At 36.1% G+C, this 18,150-nt stretch overlaps 1 protein-coding gene across 2 annotated transcripts in view; it reads right to left on the minus strand.

The window, feature by feature from the left end:
- Positions 1-9,429: 9,429 nt before the first annotated feature.
- Positions 9,430-18,150, minus strand: part of LOC113513685 (tissue-type plasminogen activator-like) — a 43,899-nt gene continuing 35,178 nt past the window's right edge. For both annotated transcript variants that reach the window (XM_052893522.1, XM_052893521.1), the window contains exons 3-6: positions 14,125-14,231; positions 12,852-13,016; positions 11,838-11,955; positions 9,430-9,635 (exon numbers count right to left, since the gene is read on the minus strand). In XM_052893522.1, coding sequence (XP_052749482.1) covers positions 9,445-9,635; positions 11,838-11,955; positions 12,852-13,016; positions 14,125-14,231 — 581 coding nt within the window. In that variant the 3' untranslated portion in view covers positions 9,430-9,444. The remainder of the gene's footprint in view (positions 9,636-11,837; positions 11,956-12,851; positions 13,017-14,124; positions 14,232-18,150) is intronic.

Genomic DNA, 18,150 nt, shown 5'->3' on the forward strand with positions numbered 1-18,150 from the left:
ATTGGTGAATGAGGGAAATAAGGAACTTATGTGGGAAAGGAAAGGGGAGGGGACACTGCAATTGCGGAAAGGACTGGGACACTGCAGCGGCTCGGGAGGCCGGGGTCGCAAACCCGTATGTCCTTATTCTAGAATCGGACAGATTTCTAGAGAAGAACACCCCTGACGCCTGGAAACCGTCGTGGTTAATTCGAGTAGAATACGTCAGGATGGGTTAACTGACCTGCTTTCATCCTCATTAGTAATCTATCACTGGTGCCCCGCCAGTGTATATTGATAGCGCAGACGGGGTTACCATACCATTATCACCTATTAAAAAATATCTCCATTACTGGAGGGAAAGGGTATGTTAGTAATGGAGTCTAACTGACCCATTGTTAGCAATACACCCCGTCAGGTCGACCTTCACGCGGTTCCCCCTGAAAACCATCGTGATTAATTATTCTCAAATTTATCGCGATGGACCAACCTGATGATCTGACTTCATCCTCACCTATCATCCCTCACTGGTGCCCCACCAATGTATACCGATAGCGCAGCGGGATTACCATTTTATTATCGTCCATTTAAAAAAAATTGCATCCACTGAATCCCTGCAATATATTCGAGGTCGTCGCTCCAACTAACAGGGGGTCGTCCTACACCACGTTTGTCTGTACGAGGTCGCTACTATTGTTTAATATTGAAAAATGCATATACGTGTCGCCCGTCTACAACTGCCAAGCAATTGTCGTGTACGCTACAGACCCGGAATAAATGAAACATCGCCTTCGGTTATGTCGGCGATTTGTATGCAGATGTGACTCCGGCCGCCATATTTTGCCCTAAGATATTTATCAATAGCCCATCATGCATATTAATATAAGTATTGATTGAGCATAACTTTTTTTTTTTAACTGGAAGTACCGCCGTCGTCACAGTATATTCTGTGCCGTTCATGTGTATAGGCGACGTGTAATTTTAAACATAGTACGTTAAAATAAATACACATAATGTTAACAAAGATTTAAAAGAGTAAATGTTGAGTTTCTTGCGGGCTCTTCTCAACAGATAACAACTTTACGAAACCTGCAGTAGATTTAAAAAAAAATGACGATATAAAAATTCCTTGTAAACAAGTGTATTTGAATAAAAAAAATTTGATTTTGAATTTGACGGCTTAAATTTTTTTTTTTATCTAAAAGATTTTATTTTCAGATTAGCCTCAGTGAAATTTTATCAAAATCGATTAAATAGTTTTGTTTTTAAATCAAAATAAATTATTTTTTTAATCAAAATATTTTTTTTATTTATAATTGTAATGTTATATAAATATATATTTTTTTATAAATGATAGAATAAATGGCGGACTTAACACCATATGATGTTATCTACCAGTCGACCGTAGACAGGAATAATAGAAAATATAATGGACGGTGCAACGTGATGAACAAATAAACAGAAGAACAAAAACAATATCTATCTATCTAATAAAAAAATTAAAAAGCAGAACTTTTCCATTTTATAATACTGATATATATTGAAAAAATCTTATATTTTTTTTAAAAGGTAACATTTGCCAATTTTTTTTTATACAACTTAGAATGGCAAACAAGCTGACGGTCCACCTGATGGAAAGTGATAACCGTCGCCTATAGACATGAGCAGTACCATAGACATAACAGAATATACTGTTTCGCCCATGATAATACCTATATATATATATATATATATATATATTACACTATACTATTTTTCTTATCTGTCGACTCTTCCATTTTCTATACGAGGTTGTGTAGGGTATTGGTTATCACATAAATTATTTACTTCACGAATAGCTATTGGCAAAATAAAATAATATCATTTCTTTGGCTAATTTTTCTATATTTATAACACCAATTTTAGAAAATATAATGAAATCCTCAGGAATGGCTTGAATGGCAGAAAACGCATGGGGGGTATCATGGGCGAAACAGTATACTCTGTTACGTCCGTGGTACTGCTCATGTCTATACGCGAAGGTTACCTCTTTCCACCAGGTGAGCCGTCAGATTGCTTACCATTCTACGTTGCATAAAAAAACATACAAAGAAATGTTTCCACTTATTCTATTACTAGAGTCACTAATAATTATGAATGAATGAATGAGTATACTTTGTTTGCATTATACAATATAGCAAATAAACAAGACAATTTACAAACACAACGATACAATTGTATAAGTACAGTAAGGCGGTCTTATTGCTGAGAGCAATCTTTTGCAATCATACAAAATTTTGAGATAAAAAATCCTCATATAAAAAAGTGAGTGACTGACAGGGTAGACTATCATATTCACTGGGTGGAAGGGGATTGTTAGCAATGGAGTTTCACAGCCCCATTGTTAGCAATATGCCTTATTAGGTCCACCTCCACGTGGTTCCCCCTGGAAACCATCGTAAACAATTCTTGTTGAATTCGTCACGATGGGCTAACTGACCTACTTCATTCTCACCTATCATCCTTCACTGATGCCCCGCCGGTGTATACCGATAGCGCGGGTGGGGTTTTTTTTTTGATGGATGAAAATGGTATGGTAACCCTGCCTGCGCTAACGGGATACGCTGGCGGAGCACCAGCGAAGGGTGATAGATGAGAATGAAAACAGGCCACTTAGCCCATCCTGATGAATACATCAGGAAATAACCATGATAGTTTCCAGGGAGAACCGCGAGGAGGTCGACCTGGTTGGGTAAATTGTTAGCAATGAGATTCTCAGTCTCCATTACTAACAATCCCTTTCCCCCCGCGCGGGTGGGGTTACCATTCCATTATCATCCATTAAAAAAACATATTCACTTCATTAATACACCCGCGCGAAACCGGAGCGGGTAGCTAGTCATCTAAAAAACCGCTATGCCAAGGTCACTGTATACGTGTCCGATAATCACATTCGCAATTCCAAGATGTTAAAAAATACGGAATATCCAATAACTATGAAAGAAATATATCAAGTCAAAACACCGAGCGTCGCGATTGTTATGCAACACGCATTATCGATGTGACAGAGGCGGTACCTAAGTATTTTATCCTTGGTATTTGCATACAAATCGATTTACTTTAAGTGGATACAGTTGGCAGTAAAAATAGCTAATAATCATAGATCAAACGCATCTAGATAGGGCGAAGTGTCAAGAAACGCCGCAGAAACGTTCAACCAACCGCCGGCTGAAGCGTCTTTTCAAACTGTTCTAATATTCAATATCTTGTATTATGTTGTGTTTATAATACTAAAAGTATTTTTTGTATTTATTTATATACAAGGCAGTTTGCTTGGAATTAAAATTTGAATTTTTAACACACTCAAAGACAATATATATATAGTTCAAATTACAAGATACATGCATCGATTAATAAAACACAACAGTCGTCATTATATCTATGTTAGAAAATGCAGTGGTAAAATATAAAAAGTAATATCAAGTAACGTAGGAGATTAAATCGTTATCTCCTTAAGAGAGTTCTCTAGTCATAAAACTGAATATTTTCCTCAAAGAAACGATGCAATAAACGCTAAATAGTTTTGAGCTTCCGGAACTAAGTAACAGCAAATTTTATAATAAAAAAAAGTTAGAAAAAAAAATATGACTAGCTGTATCTCATGACTTCTCCTGCTGACTTATCAGCAAATAAAATATGCTATGTTCTAAATTAAAATACCTATGTATCAAATTTCGATTCATTCCATTCAATAATTTTTGCATGAAAGAGTTACAAACATTTATCCATCTATCCACTCTTACAAACTTTTTCATTTATAATATTAAATAATAGGATTAGACATGGCAATTTACTATATATATATATATATATATATATATATATATATATATATATATATATATATATATATATATATATATATATATATATATATATATATATATATATATATATATATATATATATATATATATATATATATATATATATATATATATATATATATATATATATATATATATATATATTATAAATATTATAAATATATAATAATACACCACTTAATAATTATTGGAATATTTTTTTATAACAACTTAGAATGGCAAACAAGCTGACGGCCCACCTGATGGAAAGTGGTAACCGTCGCCTATAGACATGAGCAGTACCATGGACATAACAGAGTATACTGTTTCGCCCATGATACCCCCATGCGTTGCCATTCCTGAGGACTCAGGTGTTATTCCTCTGTACCCAGTAAATTCACGCCATATCCCACCCTTCAAAACGAAACACAGCCATGCAAAGACAACTGCTTCACGGTTGAAACACGAATGGGACAGAGTTACCCAAGTAATCGACTTTTGTACAAAGTCTCCCTCTGGTAAATGATATGATTTTATCATATTTTAATAATATTTCTATAACAAAAAAATAATGATATGTCCTAGTAAAAAGTCATTATGGAAGGACCTACATATTATTTCTGGACCAATATTTTTTGGGAGAAATATTCAGTTACACTAGGTTAGTAAAATGCTTAAAATAATGTTGTAGATTTCATTAAATAATAAACATAACTAAATTAACTGTTTGTGTGATAAAAGTAAGTTATGTTATAAATTCAAAACCGCGGCGTTTAAAGTCAGGCAGTTTTTGTTGAAGCATTTCTAAGGTGACACTCTATCTAAATGTTATTAGTCTATTACATTATTACTTGTTTGCCATTCCAAGTTGCATAAAAAATACCTACACGGTACAGTGGTAAACATATTTTTTTATATTATAAAAATTTTATATAAACATACAGCTTGTGGCACATCTGACCCGTGTTCTATGAAGTTCATAGTGCTCTGTATTTCAATATACTTGGATGGGGGGGGGAAGGATTATTAGTAATGGGGTCGTAAAAGGGTCATAAAGAGATCATAATTATTATTATTATCGTCATTGTCAATTATCATATATAATAAAAGTGTTAAGTAAATCTTTTTTTTACCAGAGCGAGACTTTGCACACAAGTCGTTTGCTTGGGCACTTCTGTCCTATTCGTGTTTCAACCGTGAAGCAGTTGTGTTTGCATGGCTGTGTTTCAGTTTAAAGGGTGGGATATGGCGTGAATTTACAGGGTACAGAGCAATAACATCTGAGTCCTCGAGAGTAGCAACACATGGGGAGTATCATGGGCGAAACAGTATACTCTGTTATGTCCATGGTACTGCTCATGTCTATAGGCGACGGTTACTACTTTCCATCAGGTGGGCAGTCAGCTTGTTTGCCATTCTAAGTTGTATATAAAAAAAATCTGTCTGCTAAGCGTGACAATTAGTGATAAAACCTCTCTAAGAGGAATAATGGTAACTCTTTCAAACACAAAACTAATGAACGGAATTAAATTACTTTTAGTACACAAGTAGGTTAGATCCTAAATTACTACACAGGATCTTATCTTATTTTTCGCATATGGGGTCAGCTAAGCCGATGCACGTCGATCCATACGGATCTTTTGTGCTTCCCCCTGCCTTATGCCATCATTTCATAGATCCTATGTGTTACCCTAACAATATCCCGCGGTTTAAGATATCTGTAGTCCCCTGGCTCTGGATAAGCCGTTCCCAGTAGGCTCATGCGCATGCTCGCTAACGAATCGCAGTTGCACATCAAGTGTTCCATGGATTCCGATTTCTCCCAGCACAGTCTGCACAGTGTGTCCGAAGATAGACCCATCTTGTGTAGTATATGCCTTATTAGCATATGTCCAGTTAGGGCACCCATAATGAGTCTTGCCTGTTGTCTGCCACCGCTGTAGATGAGTTTATCCCATCCCTCAATATTGTCATTTAAGAACTTTTTAGAATGTCTAAGTCCCTTCAAAGTCCTCCGTTTCTTTTGCTGTTTTTTCCTCGTATACTCCTCAAGGGCAGAGTTAACAACACTTGATGCAAGTGCAACGCATGGTTCAGGACCTACCATCTTTGATTCTGATCCCATTCTCGCCAACTCACCGGCCTTTTCATTACCCTTAATCCTTTTATGTCCAGGGACCGATACCAAACTAACACTACATAGGATACTTAATGTACTAAATCACGCGGACAAGTCCGCGGAATACAACCAGTGTTAACACGAGCCCTTTCGACGTTGTCTTTCGGGATACATGGACCCAAAAAAAAAAAAATACACCAAAGAGGCGCTAAATATTACGGTCATAAATAATACTGCTCTAATTCATATTACATAATAGGGTCTCATCCAATAACCGACGTGGTAGGGTTGCCACCCGCGCTTCGTAATAAATTATTGTGCCTACGTTATTTCGTATAATTGAATCATATATAAATAGATATATAATTTATTTGCATTACTTACATTACAGCACACAAATAATAACAGACAAATATAGACATACACGGTAAAAAGAGATTAAAGAATGCATATATACAAAAAAAAAAAAGCAAAATACACAAAAGAAGTAATTTTTTTTCTTTCCTGCGTGTTGGCACACGCACACAGTAACACAAGATGGACACAAATCAAATTATTGTTTTGCCCTCAAAAGAGCAAAACACTGATATTCTGTTGTGGCCAAAAGCCCCGAAATACACTTTATGAGAAAACTTTATAAACACAACCTAACCTCAAATTTCTTAGCCACAGGAATTGTTAATAAAGAGGTTTAACAGGTCCGTTGTTAGCTATATACACCCTATCAGGTCGACCTCCACGCGGTTCCCCCTGGAAAACAGAGTGGTTAATTTTTGTTCAACAATTTTTGGTATGTGATTGGTTGGTTGGTATATGTCACTTATTATCCCCGCTTCAACCTTCTACGTAATACTCAAATATGGAGATGACAACCCTAAAATATGGGGGGAAGGGGGGAAATAATAAATTTCTTTTGATATTTCTTCAGTAATCAATGTCAGGAGACATACAATTAGTGATTGTACACGGCCTGTATAGTTGGACCGCTTAATCCTTATTGATTCATCTCTCGAACTTAATAAGGGACGATTTGGGCCAATGACAAAATTAAGCTATAGATATCTGAGAGACAGAGAACCAGAGGGAGGCTTTGTACAAGAGCCGATTGCTTGCCTCTGTCTCATTCGTGTTTCTACCGTGAAGCATTTGTGTTTGCATGGCTATGTTTCGGTTTGAAGGGTGGGATATGACAGTGAATTTACAGGGTACAGAGGAATAACATCTGAGTCCTCAGGAATAGCAACGCATGGGGGGTATCATGGACGAAACAGTACACTCTGTTATGTGCGTGGTACTGCTCATGTCTATAGGCGACGGTTACCACTTTCCATCAGGTGGGCCGTCAGCTTGTTTGCCATTCTCAGTTGCATAAAAAAATACTGTATGGGCATAAGAAAAGAGTAAGCTCTCGTATTATCATCGTATCCACCATTATCTGTCCACTGTTGAACATTAATCTCCCCCATAATTAGGGGGATTAGATTAAGGGGGTTTTGCCAGTAGTTGCCACGCTTGGCAGGCGAGTAAACGACCGCAGTTAGACTTTGGTGATGTTTTGAGAGGGACGCTTTTGCCTATCCCTCGACTAGTAAGTTACCTGGGGGGGAAAGAGATTGTTAGTAATGAGGTCTAATAGCACCGTTACTAGCAATTAACACTCTCAGAGCGACCTCCACGCGGTTCTCCATGGAAACCTTTATGGTTAATTCTTGTCGAATTCATCATGGTGGGCCAACTGACCTGCATTCGTTCTCACCTATCATCTTCCACTGGTGCCTCGTCGGTGTATACCGATAGCGCGGGCGGGGTTACCATTGCATTTTCATCTATTAAAAAATAAGTAACTTACCTTAGTCGCCTTTTACGACACTCACGGGAAAACAAGGGGTGGTCCATTCTATGCCGGGACCATGCACAATAGTGACACATTCGTATGAATGCATATGTTGTGTAAGGGCGTTAAACTGTTGTCGTGTTATTTTAAGACATTATTTCAAGGGCTAAGTTTAAGATGTTTTTTTAGGGTGTTATATTAGGACGTTAAGGCTTTATTTATGTTGCAATATAATTTTGTATTTATCGTATTTAAATTTATTGTATGTGGCAACACAGATCTTTTGTTATTGACACTGACATGTCAGATATGTCAATCAGTCTCCGTATCGCTTTATGTTTAAAGTTTTTATTATATAGATAGAGCATCGAGTAAAAAAAACGTATCAAAATTTTGTCAGCTAATTTAAGTTCCCTCCCTTGGCAGGCGGATTAACAACCGGGTGCCGTAACTGGACATATGCCAATAAAGCATATACTACACAAGATGGGTCTATCTTCGGACACACTGTGCAGACTGTGCGGGGAGAAATCGGAATCCATGGAACACTTGATGTGCAACTGCGATTCGTTGGCAAGTATGCGTATGAGTCTACAGGGAACAGCTTACTCAGAGCCAGGGGACTACATATATCTTAAACTGCGGGATATCGTTTTTTTTAATGGGTGAAAATGGAATGGTAACCCCGCCTGCGCTAACGGGATACGCTGGCGGAGCACCAGTGAAGGGTGATAGATGAGAATGAAAACAGGCCAGTTAGCCCATCATGATGAATTTCATTCAGGAATTAATCATGATAGTTTCCAGGGGGAACCGCGAGGAGGTCGACCTGGTTGGGCATATTGCTAGCAATAGGATTCTCAGTCTCCATTAATAACAATCCCTTTCCCCCCCGCGGGATATCGTTAGGATAACACATAGCATCCATGTAATGATGATATAAGGCAGAGGGAAGCACAAAAGATCCGTATGGGTCGACGTGCATCGGCTTAGCTGACCCCATATGCGAAAAATAAGATAAGATAAGATAAACAACCGCAGTTAGGCTTTCGAGATGTTGTTAGAAGGACGCTATTGCCCATCCCTTTGCCATCCCTTAGTCGCCTCTTAAGACACCCACGGGAAAGGAAGGGGTGGCCTGTTCTATACTAGAACCACACAACTAATAAAGAATAAATAAATAAATTAATTGTAAAGCAAAATTTTCTTGAATACAAAATTCTATAAAAGATCAGTTTTTTTTTTATCTAATATACCGAACTCGTGACGGTAGGTTAAAAATATAAAATTATAATGTAAAAATTTGACGTTCTGAGAATCGGCCTAAAATGTCCTCAACATGAATAAATTTTTTTTATTTTTTTTGACAAAATTTTATATTTTTATTTGAATTTAGCGTTGAAAACCACACAACAAATAAAGCTTTTACGATAACCCCTGTTTTTTAATCGCGATTTTTATATTAATTGCAAGATGGCAATGGAATATAATAATTGTAGTACGATAAATTTTCATGTATAGTTCTCGAAATAATGTATATGGTAAAACAACGTTTGCCGAGTCAGCTAGGTTTTATGTAATAAACCGTTTTGAGGTTTGAAATTGAGGTATTTTTTTTTAAATATGGAATTGCATGCAAATTAAAAACTGTATCAAAATAACAGCATTTAGTTTTTATTGCTCTGAACATTCTCGAGAATCCAATCAACAAAATTTATCACGCTAGTATACGTAATATCTCTCTTTATACATATTCGCTTCGCCGCCGGGTCCCCGGTTCGAATACCGTGCAAGTACCATTTCTCGTCCGTATGTTTTGTCGCATGCAGACCTCCGTAACTGGGACATAGGGGTACGTCTGAAAAAATATAGGTTATTAGTAGTAAATCGTTTTTTTTTTTTCAAGTAATAATAATAAGCATTTTAGAATAATATTTTTTTTTAATCTACCGCCCAGTTTACCAGAGGGAGACTTTGTACAAAAGTCGATTGCTTGGGTACCTATGTCCCATTTGTGTTTCAACCGTGAAGCAGTTGTGTTTAATGGCGTTAATTTACACAGAGGAATAACACCTGACGATCAACGCATGACGGGTATCATGGGCGAAACAGTATACTCTGTTATGTCCATGGTACTGCTCATGTCTATAGACGACGGTTACCACTTTCCATCAGGTTGGCCGTCAGCTTATTTGCCATTCTAAGTTGTATAAAAAATAAAGTCCGAAATGCAATTTCAGCTGGGAAGAACGGACGAGAAACACAGCTGTTGTTTTTTTTTTTTTAATAAAAATTAAGTTTACAATAAAAAATATGATGATTAACATAAACTAAAAGATAGAAAATAAAAAATGTACAGTATTCTTAAACAGACCATGTTATATGGACGGATAAACTATCAACAACCATATTATAGGAAAGCCAAAGATCCGGCCCATCACGTCGCCACCAATTTGGATATTATAGTAAGCATGACCTATTTCAAGGTATGCGATTACGTCAAAATTCGTTTGCGTAACCGAGACAAAAGTAACCTCTGTTCTTCTCTATCCTAAATATTATTTATTTTATTTATTTATTTAAACTTTAATGCACAAAAATTCTATGTACATTTGCGGACTTAACACCGGATACCAGTCAACCATTAAAAACCGAGATTATTAATATGTAATACAACCAAACTAACTTTTTGCCCGCTACTTCATTCGCGCGGATTTCAGAAGTAGGAACATTAATGAAAAGAAAACCATTTGTACATGGCGTATCAAAATAAAACATAGACCATGTTGATATTATTTAAATTAATGTGCAAAAATTAATCTCTCATTTGACTAAAGACTGATATTGAATGACTCATGTATTTATCTTTCACTTTGCTACGTCACCGCCCCACTACTTTTCGAGCGATACTTCTAAGCGCTAGAGAGCAGACTTGCATTGACTTCCTAGTAGCACAGTAGAGAACACCAATATAAAATAATATTGGAGAGCTTGTTTTATTGATTCAAAGCCCAATTTCGCATACACCAGAATTTAAGTTAGACTATCAAGAATACATAAGTGAAAACTGAATTCAATTTGATGCAGTAAATTTTGCGTGCTATCGAAATAAACATACAGACAGATAAACAAACAAACAGACAGACAAAATTGCTTTATTAAACAATCCGCTTAGATCAATTATTTTTAATTACTTTCAATATACAGACTTCCTACACTTATAATTTTATTATATTCTTACTTCTTAAATTATATAGATCACGGGTTCCCAAACTTATTTTGTCTACTGCCCACTTTGAGAATAAATAATGTTTAGCGCCCCCATTCTTTCATCTACTTAAAAACCACTATTACTTCATGATATTTATTTTCTGGGTTTCTTACCGATCCCCTTTAGGTCTGCAGCGCCCACAAGGGGCGTTATCGCCCACTTTAGGAAAGGTTGATATAGATAGAGCATCGTACCTTAAAAACGGGTCAACTTTTTGTCAGCTAATTATTAAATTAGCTGACTCGTTTTTTTATTAGTGTTCATTTTTATTAGTTATTATTCATTGTTTATTAGTTTATTTGTAAGTATATATACTTACGCGTAAAATGTATCTTGACGTATCTATATTATATTATTATTTAATAATTGAAATTAGTTTTGTGCGTATTAAAAAGGTGCAGAATTTATAAGATAAAATAGAAGTTTTAAAGGAATCACTCATAACTATTTATCACACAAAATTGTACGAAAAAGTTGACCCGTTTTTCTCGAAGCATTTGTATAGAGACACTATCTGTATAATCTAAGTATATTTCATTTACTCTTCATACATCTCGTTTGTTCATTTTCATAGTTTGATATACAGAGCATCAATATAAAAAACTATATAAAACACTGTTTCGTTCTCGACTAATTTACCCACGTCACTAAAACAGCGTCTAACTGTACAGCGAGTAAATTATCCTTAGAAATAACTGGAACTCTCAAGAAAAGCACCTGTTATTTATCTCCGCCACAATCGGACAGAAGTAAACAAAAAGAAACTATGTATTTTATTTTACATCTTACCATCGCCGTAAGTAGAGCAAAACGTATTTTCCACTTTATTCTTCTGGTTACAAGCTCTACTTTTCTCTTTATCAAAATATATTGGCGTTAAATCCCCAGAAAGGCTCCATGCAGTAGTCTGAAATAAAAATATTTCTTTTGTTAGCGCCTAATGAAAAGGGCGTAGCAACAATTCGCAAGAAGAGAGAAATGATAGTGCGTATCTTTGCTATAGGCAATACGGTAGGCGCTAAATGAGTCTGGTGTAGATAGGTAAGTAAAAATGCTCATTAGACATTTTCAAACTTCAGATAACAGACATATTTGAATAGCACTTGGTTTGATTTAGTAAAATTATACAGAAAGTAAATTATTGAAAATGACCGTGTGGTCCCGGCATAGAATAGACCACCCCTTCCTTTCCCATGAGTGCCGTAAGAGGTGACTAAGAAACGGCAAGGGATGGGCAACAACGTCCCTCTTAAAGCATCTTTAAAACCTAACTGCGATTGTTAATCTGCCTGTCAAGCGTGGCAACTACTGGCAAAACCCCCCATGGGGGAGACTTATATTAAGCAGTGGACGGTTAAAGGCTAATATGATGATAATTAAAGTATTGAAAAAAGCTATTCAGGATGATCCATACAGACAGTAACAGGCTTTCAATGGATAAAAATGGAATAGTAATTCCAACGGCACTATCGGTATACGCTAGCAAAACAGCAGTGAAGGCGGATAGGTGAGAATGAAAGCAGATCAATGGGCCCAATGCATGCAGTGACGAATTCATCAAGATTGACCACGATGGTTTCCAGGGAGAACTGCTTGGACGTCGAATTGACAAGATATATTACTAGTAATGGAGCTGCTAGTCCATTAGTCTCTTTTACAAACTCTTCTTCCTCCACCAGGTAATCTATTACCAATCCATCTTAACATTGACATTGACATAAAACATTTTTTTTTCAAAAAAAAGAAATAACAGTCTTAAATTACATATTAATGTATTAATTAAAGTGTCTTAAATATACTAACCGCAGCTTTCTGATAATCAATTATGATGTCTTGTTCTCCAAACATGCAAGCCGCCCCCACGTCCTTGTTCAAATCAGCCGATTCTTCCAATACAAGCATTGCCAAGTCATTTACAGCGACGCCATCTTTAACTGTATAATTTTCGTGTACATTTACAGATTTTACCTGCAAAAAGAAAGGTTTTAAAAGCATCTATTTAATTTACTTTCCTGTCTGAAAGCAAAAGTGTGTTTGACAGTTTTTAAATTTGCATGGAATTGAACCATATGCTATCCCACTATATTGGGTTGACGGGAAGAGATCTCTTTCTGAGATAAGTTCAACCTTGCTCACAATATTTATAAATATATATATATATGTAATTTACATAACATACATGTATATGTAAATTACATACAATTTAATTTACATGTAATACACCTGATGGAAAGTGGTAACCGTCGCCTATAGACATAAGTAGTACTATGGACATAACAGAGTATACAATTATGCCCATGATACCCCCATGCGTTGCCATTCCTAAAAACTCAGGTGTTATTCCCATGTACCCTGTAAATTCACTGCCATATCTCACCCATTAAACCGAAACACAGCCATGCAAACTCAACTGCTTCACGGTAGAAACACGAATGGGACAGAGGTGCTCAAGCAAACGATTTTTGTACAAAGTCTTCCTCTGTTCAATATATGTGCAATTCTGTTCATGTCTTATTAAAGTCTCTTATATGTATATTCTTTATTGCACTTGTAAATTACATTGTTAATGCATTTATAAATATTGTGAGCAAGGCTGGACTTATCTCTGACAGAGATCTCTTCCAGTCAACCCAATGCAGTTAGAAAGCATGTTGTTAGCGGGCAGCTGAAATGCTACAACTATTAATATTTAGAGTACATAAACAAATATACAGTTAAATAAAATATTAAGATACATAATAAAATATTACATAAATACATATACTATAAATAAATATAATACCTCCCTACTTATACAATAGATGTTAAAATAAATGAATATACTCTCTACAATAGAAATTTAGTTGAATGATTTTAAGGTTTGACAGTTCAATTATAAAAATGAAAAATTAAGTTTATGACTCAAAGGAAAGAAAATGTAACTTCAACCTTTTCTTGAAAGAGGTAATTGAAGGGCTTATAGAATTAACAGCCCCTATCTAATAATTTTTGCAAATTCTCTCTTTAATACGCAGTACAAATAAATACCTGTTAATTAATATCGAAGAAATAAATGGCTAAGCAATTTCATACTAACCCTGTGAACTTGTTCATTCTCGCTCGTCGAATGTAAAGATTTCTTTCCAAGAATAACTATTAGGTCTTCCGGATCAACGGTAGAATTAGTAGTTACACAGCGGCCCGCTGCAAATGAAAAGATTTTTACTTCAGTGTTTTAGCTTTGTACGTACTATTCTTATTAATCAGCTTCAGGAAAGCGCTTAACTCGCTTTAGTATTCATAACGAAGATCTCTTTAGATCAAATACCTACCTGCATATTTCCATTTGCAATAATTTCTTGTTAATTTATTTTCGGTGCATTACGGACCCAGCGGGTGAATTAGAGAAGAGCATTAATGAAGTAGTAAAACATGCCTATATACTTGGTATATACATAACAAGAATTTTATACATTTTTTTTTATGTAACTTAGAATGGTAAACAAGCTGACGGCCCACCTGATGCAAAGTGGTAAACGTCGCCTTTAGACATGAGCAGTACCATGCACATAACAGAGTATACTGTTTCGTCGAACACTCAGGTTATGGAATGAGCTCCCTGCCGAGGTTTTCCCAAGAGACTACAGCATGGTGTTCTTCAAAAGGGGGGTAAAGAGGTTTCTTCAGGGTCGGCAACGCGCGTGTAATACCCCTGGTATTGCAGGCGTTTATAGGCTACGGTATCCGCTTACCATCAGGTGGGCAGTATGTTTGATTGCCATTTCAGTGGAATAACAACAAATATTTGCAGCGTTTCTGCCATATTTCTTGTATTATTATTTTTTTTCACTCGCAAATAGGTCATAAAGATATTGTCAATCCAGTCGGCGCCAAATAAAGTGTGACTTTCTTATCTATATAAAATTATGCTTTATATTATAACATGGGATTTGATAAAATCTCTCGCGAGAGAATGACAGAAATAAATGAAGCACAGGCAAATCTGATTACCCGTGTACGTACCGAGAAAGAATTCCTGAAGCTCGTAACGAAATTTCGTTTTTGATGTTACAAAATATATTCCTGCATGTTTCAGGTAGACGACCCAGACGTGGGCAAACTGTCTGTCCATTTCTTAATAATACGAGATTACGTCTTATTTTAAATTTAGAACCGTTTCATTTAAACATACATTATGTATGACAAAACAGCAAACTAACTAACTAAAATTAATCTAAGTCCGCTTCGGCTTCACACGGCTTTAGTTTTTCTAGTTGTGTTATATATTTCAATAGAACTAAAAATTGATTAACATTTCATTCATTCGCGTTAAATGATGTATTTGTTTATCATCATCATATCAACCGTTAATTGTCCACTGCTGGACATAGGCCTTAAGGGAGTTTAGCCAGTATTTGCCACGTTTGACAACCGAGGTTATGTTTCGATAACGTTTTAAGATGGACGCTGCTGCCCATCCCTCGAAAATTATGTTCTCGTAATCGCCTCTTACAACACCCGCACGACGGTCTATTCTATGCCGGGACCACACGGGGACCACGGGTCATATGGTTTATAAGACACAGGAATAAACACCATCATTTAGATAAACTATGATAATTAACCTGAGTTATCTTAACGCTCCCATCAAATTGTTTCATTAAAACAAACTTTAACAGGGTTTTTATTACTGACACTTACAAATTTATTAAAAGGTAAAACCAATATATAAGCTCAGGAAGCAGAACCATCAGTTCCCAATGACTTTGACCATAAACCCGCGTTGTTGTTTAGACCAATTACACCCGTTAATTACTACCAACTTATAAATTTGCCGAACCAGGGGTCCAACTTTGTTATTTGTTGCCAAAGTTCTAAACGACAAGCAGCTAATTCGTTTTCCAGTTGTCAGAACTCTTATTTACCGACCTGAATGGATCTGAAGCCAATTAAATTGGTTCCAACTATTTATTTTCACGTTCAAAGACCTTTAAGACTAATTAGTAGTGGAGCGGCACCTTTAATAGACTCTTCACTTGTTAGTCGTGGCCCAGAAAATAGGAAAAGCGTTTCAGACCCATTTAAATGAGACGTGAAAGGAAATTGCACTAAAAACAACAAGATTTTTAAAGTTCTACATCAATGTACATATACAGGGTGGAAGGGGCAGGTTGGCCAAAACGAAAACAGCTGATTCAGATCAATGGTCTGAATCAGATGGTAGATTAATTTCCCACCGAAAAAGCACCATAGCCATATAATGAACGATTCTTGGTTTTGACGCCGCGCAATGTATTTAAAAGTTTACGATTCACACGACGAGTGTGACGAGTACCTACAACGCACGGTTCTTCGTAGGTAGTTTTCGTACGCTTGTGACGTTGACCTTAGGGCGGTTAATTTAATTTTAATACGAACAATACATTGCTGTTTTTTGGTATTTCATAATTGTTACTTAGTATACATTGACGCTTATCTGTGAGAGTTGTATACACCTTTAATTGATGTGTTCATATGGCCTTAAGCTTGGTAATGAGGAGTGAGATGTTTTTGTTCAAGTAAACTTAGATTTAAGCATTTTTTAATAGTAATTTTTCACTTTTTACTTACTTATATCATTGTACATTGTCTGCTTAATTGATGGGAGCATATTGTTGGTGTGTCTTTTATAAATAAATAAATAAATTTTAAATAAAACAAACATTTGAAAATTTTTTAATTTTCCGGAAAGAATTTCCACTGGTTTTCATTTCAGAAAAATGGTCTGAATTTACTGTTTCAGTTCTTACCAACCTGTCCTTAAAGGACAGGTTGGTAAGAACTACTGTATATGTATACTGTATATGTACTGAACTACTGAACTGTATATGTACGTAAGTACGTAGGTAGGTTAGGTAGCAGATATGTAGGTACTATTTACCTGTAAAGGCTTTTACATCGCATTAAGTCCCGATTGTGTATTTAAAATACGTATGTGTAAACAACGCGAAAGATTAAAACTAACTATATATTAACAATTTTCAATATTTTTCACTGCATAATTACATTTCTGTTTTCCCAAATGTTGACTGAGAGATTATGCCATATTTATGCATTAAATCCGCCTTTTGTACCATACATTTTTTTATATATATTGTAATGTAGATATGTCCCAAAAGGATACATGAAACTTCAAAATAGGCCTAATAGTACAAATGGCGATTAATTATATAATTAAAAAGCATCATTCGCACATTTTAAAACCGATTTTAACTTTTCTTTATAATTAGTAATTCCCGCATATTTTACAAATCACTCATCCTCGAAGTTACTAATTTTTTTTATGCAACTTAGAATGGCAAACAAGCTGACGGCCCACCTGATAGACAGTGGTAACCGTCGCCTATAGACATGAGCAGTACCATGGACATGACAGAGTATACTGTTTCGCCCATGATACCCCCCATGCGTTGCCATTCCTAAGGACTCTGATGTTATTCCTCTATACTCTGTAAATTCACGCCATATCCCACCCTTCAAACCGAAACACAGCCGTGCAAACACAACTGCTTCACGGTAGAAACACGGATGGGACAGATGTGCCCAAGTAAACGATTATTGTACAAAGTCTCTCTCTGGTGTTTGTTTATTTGTATTACCTTATAGCGCTTTAACAGCTTGACCAGATACTATTAAATTTGGTATACACTTTATGGGACGGAATAGGTTATAGGTTACTTTTTATCCCGGCCAGTGAACATACTTCATCCTCACCTATCATCCTTCACTGGTGGACATCCTCACCTGTCATCCTTCACTGGTGGTTACCATTCCATATTCATCCATTAAAAAAAAATCAGCTATTTTTGTGTTCAGCAAAATGTAACATAACATTTATTGTCGGAATGACATTATGTACAATGCCTACGCTTCATATTGATGGGTCGAGCGTGCCTCGGATACGGCGAGACACATCTGTTAAAGAAAGTTGTATAGAATACAAAATCGCTGTGTATGTCCCGGCATAGAATGGGCCACCCCTTCCTTTCCCGTGGGTGTCGTAAGAGGTAAGAGGCGACTAAGGGAGGGCGAGGGATGAGCAGTACCGCCCCTCTCTAAAACATCTCTAAAAGTCTAAATGCGG

Source organism: Galleria mellonella, unplaced genomic scaffold, assembly GCF_026898425.1.
Source record: "Galleria mellonella isolate WM207_F2 unplaced genomic scaffold, CSIRO_AGI_GalMel_v1 utg176, whole genome shotgun sequence".
Lineage (NCBI taxonomy): Eukaryota > Metazoa > Arthropoda > Insecta > Lepidoptera > Pyralidae > Galleria > Galleria mellonella.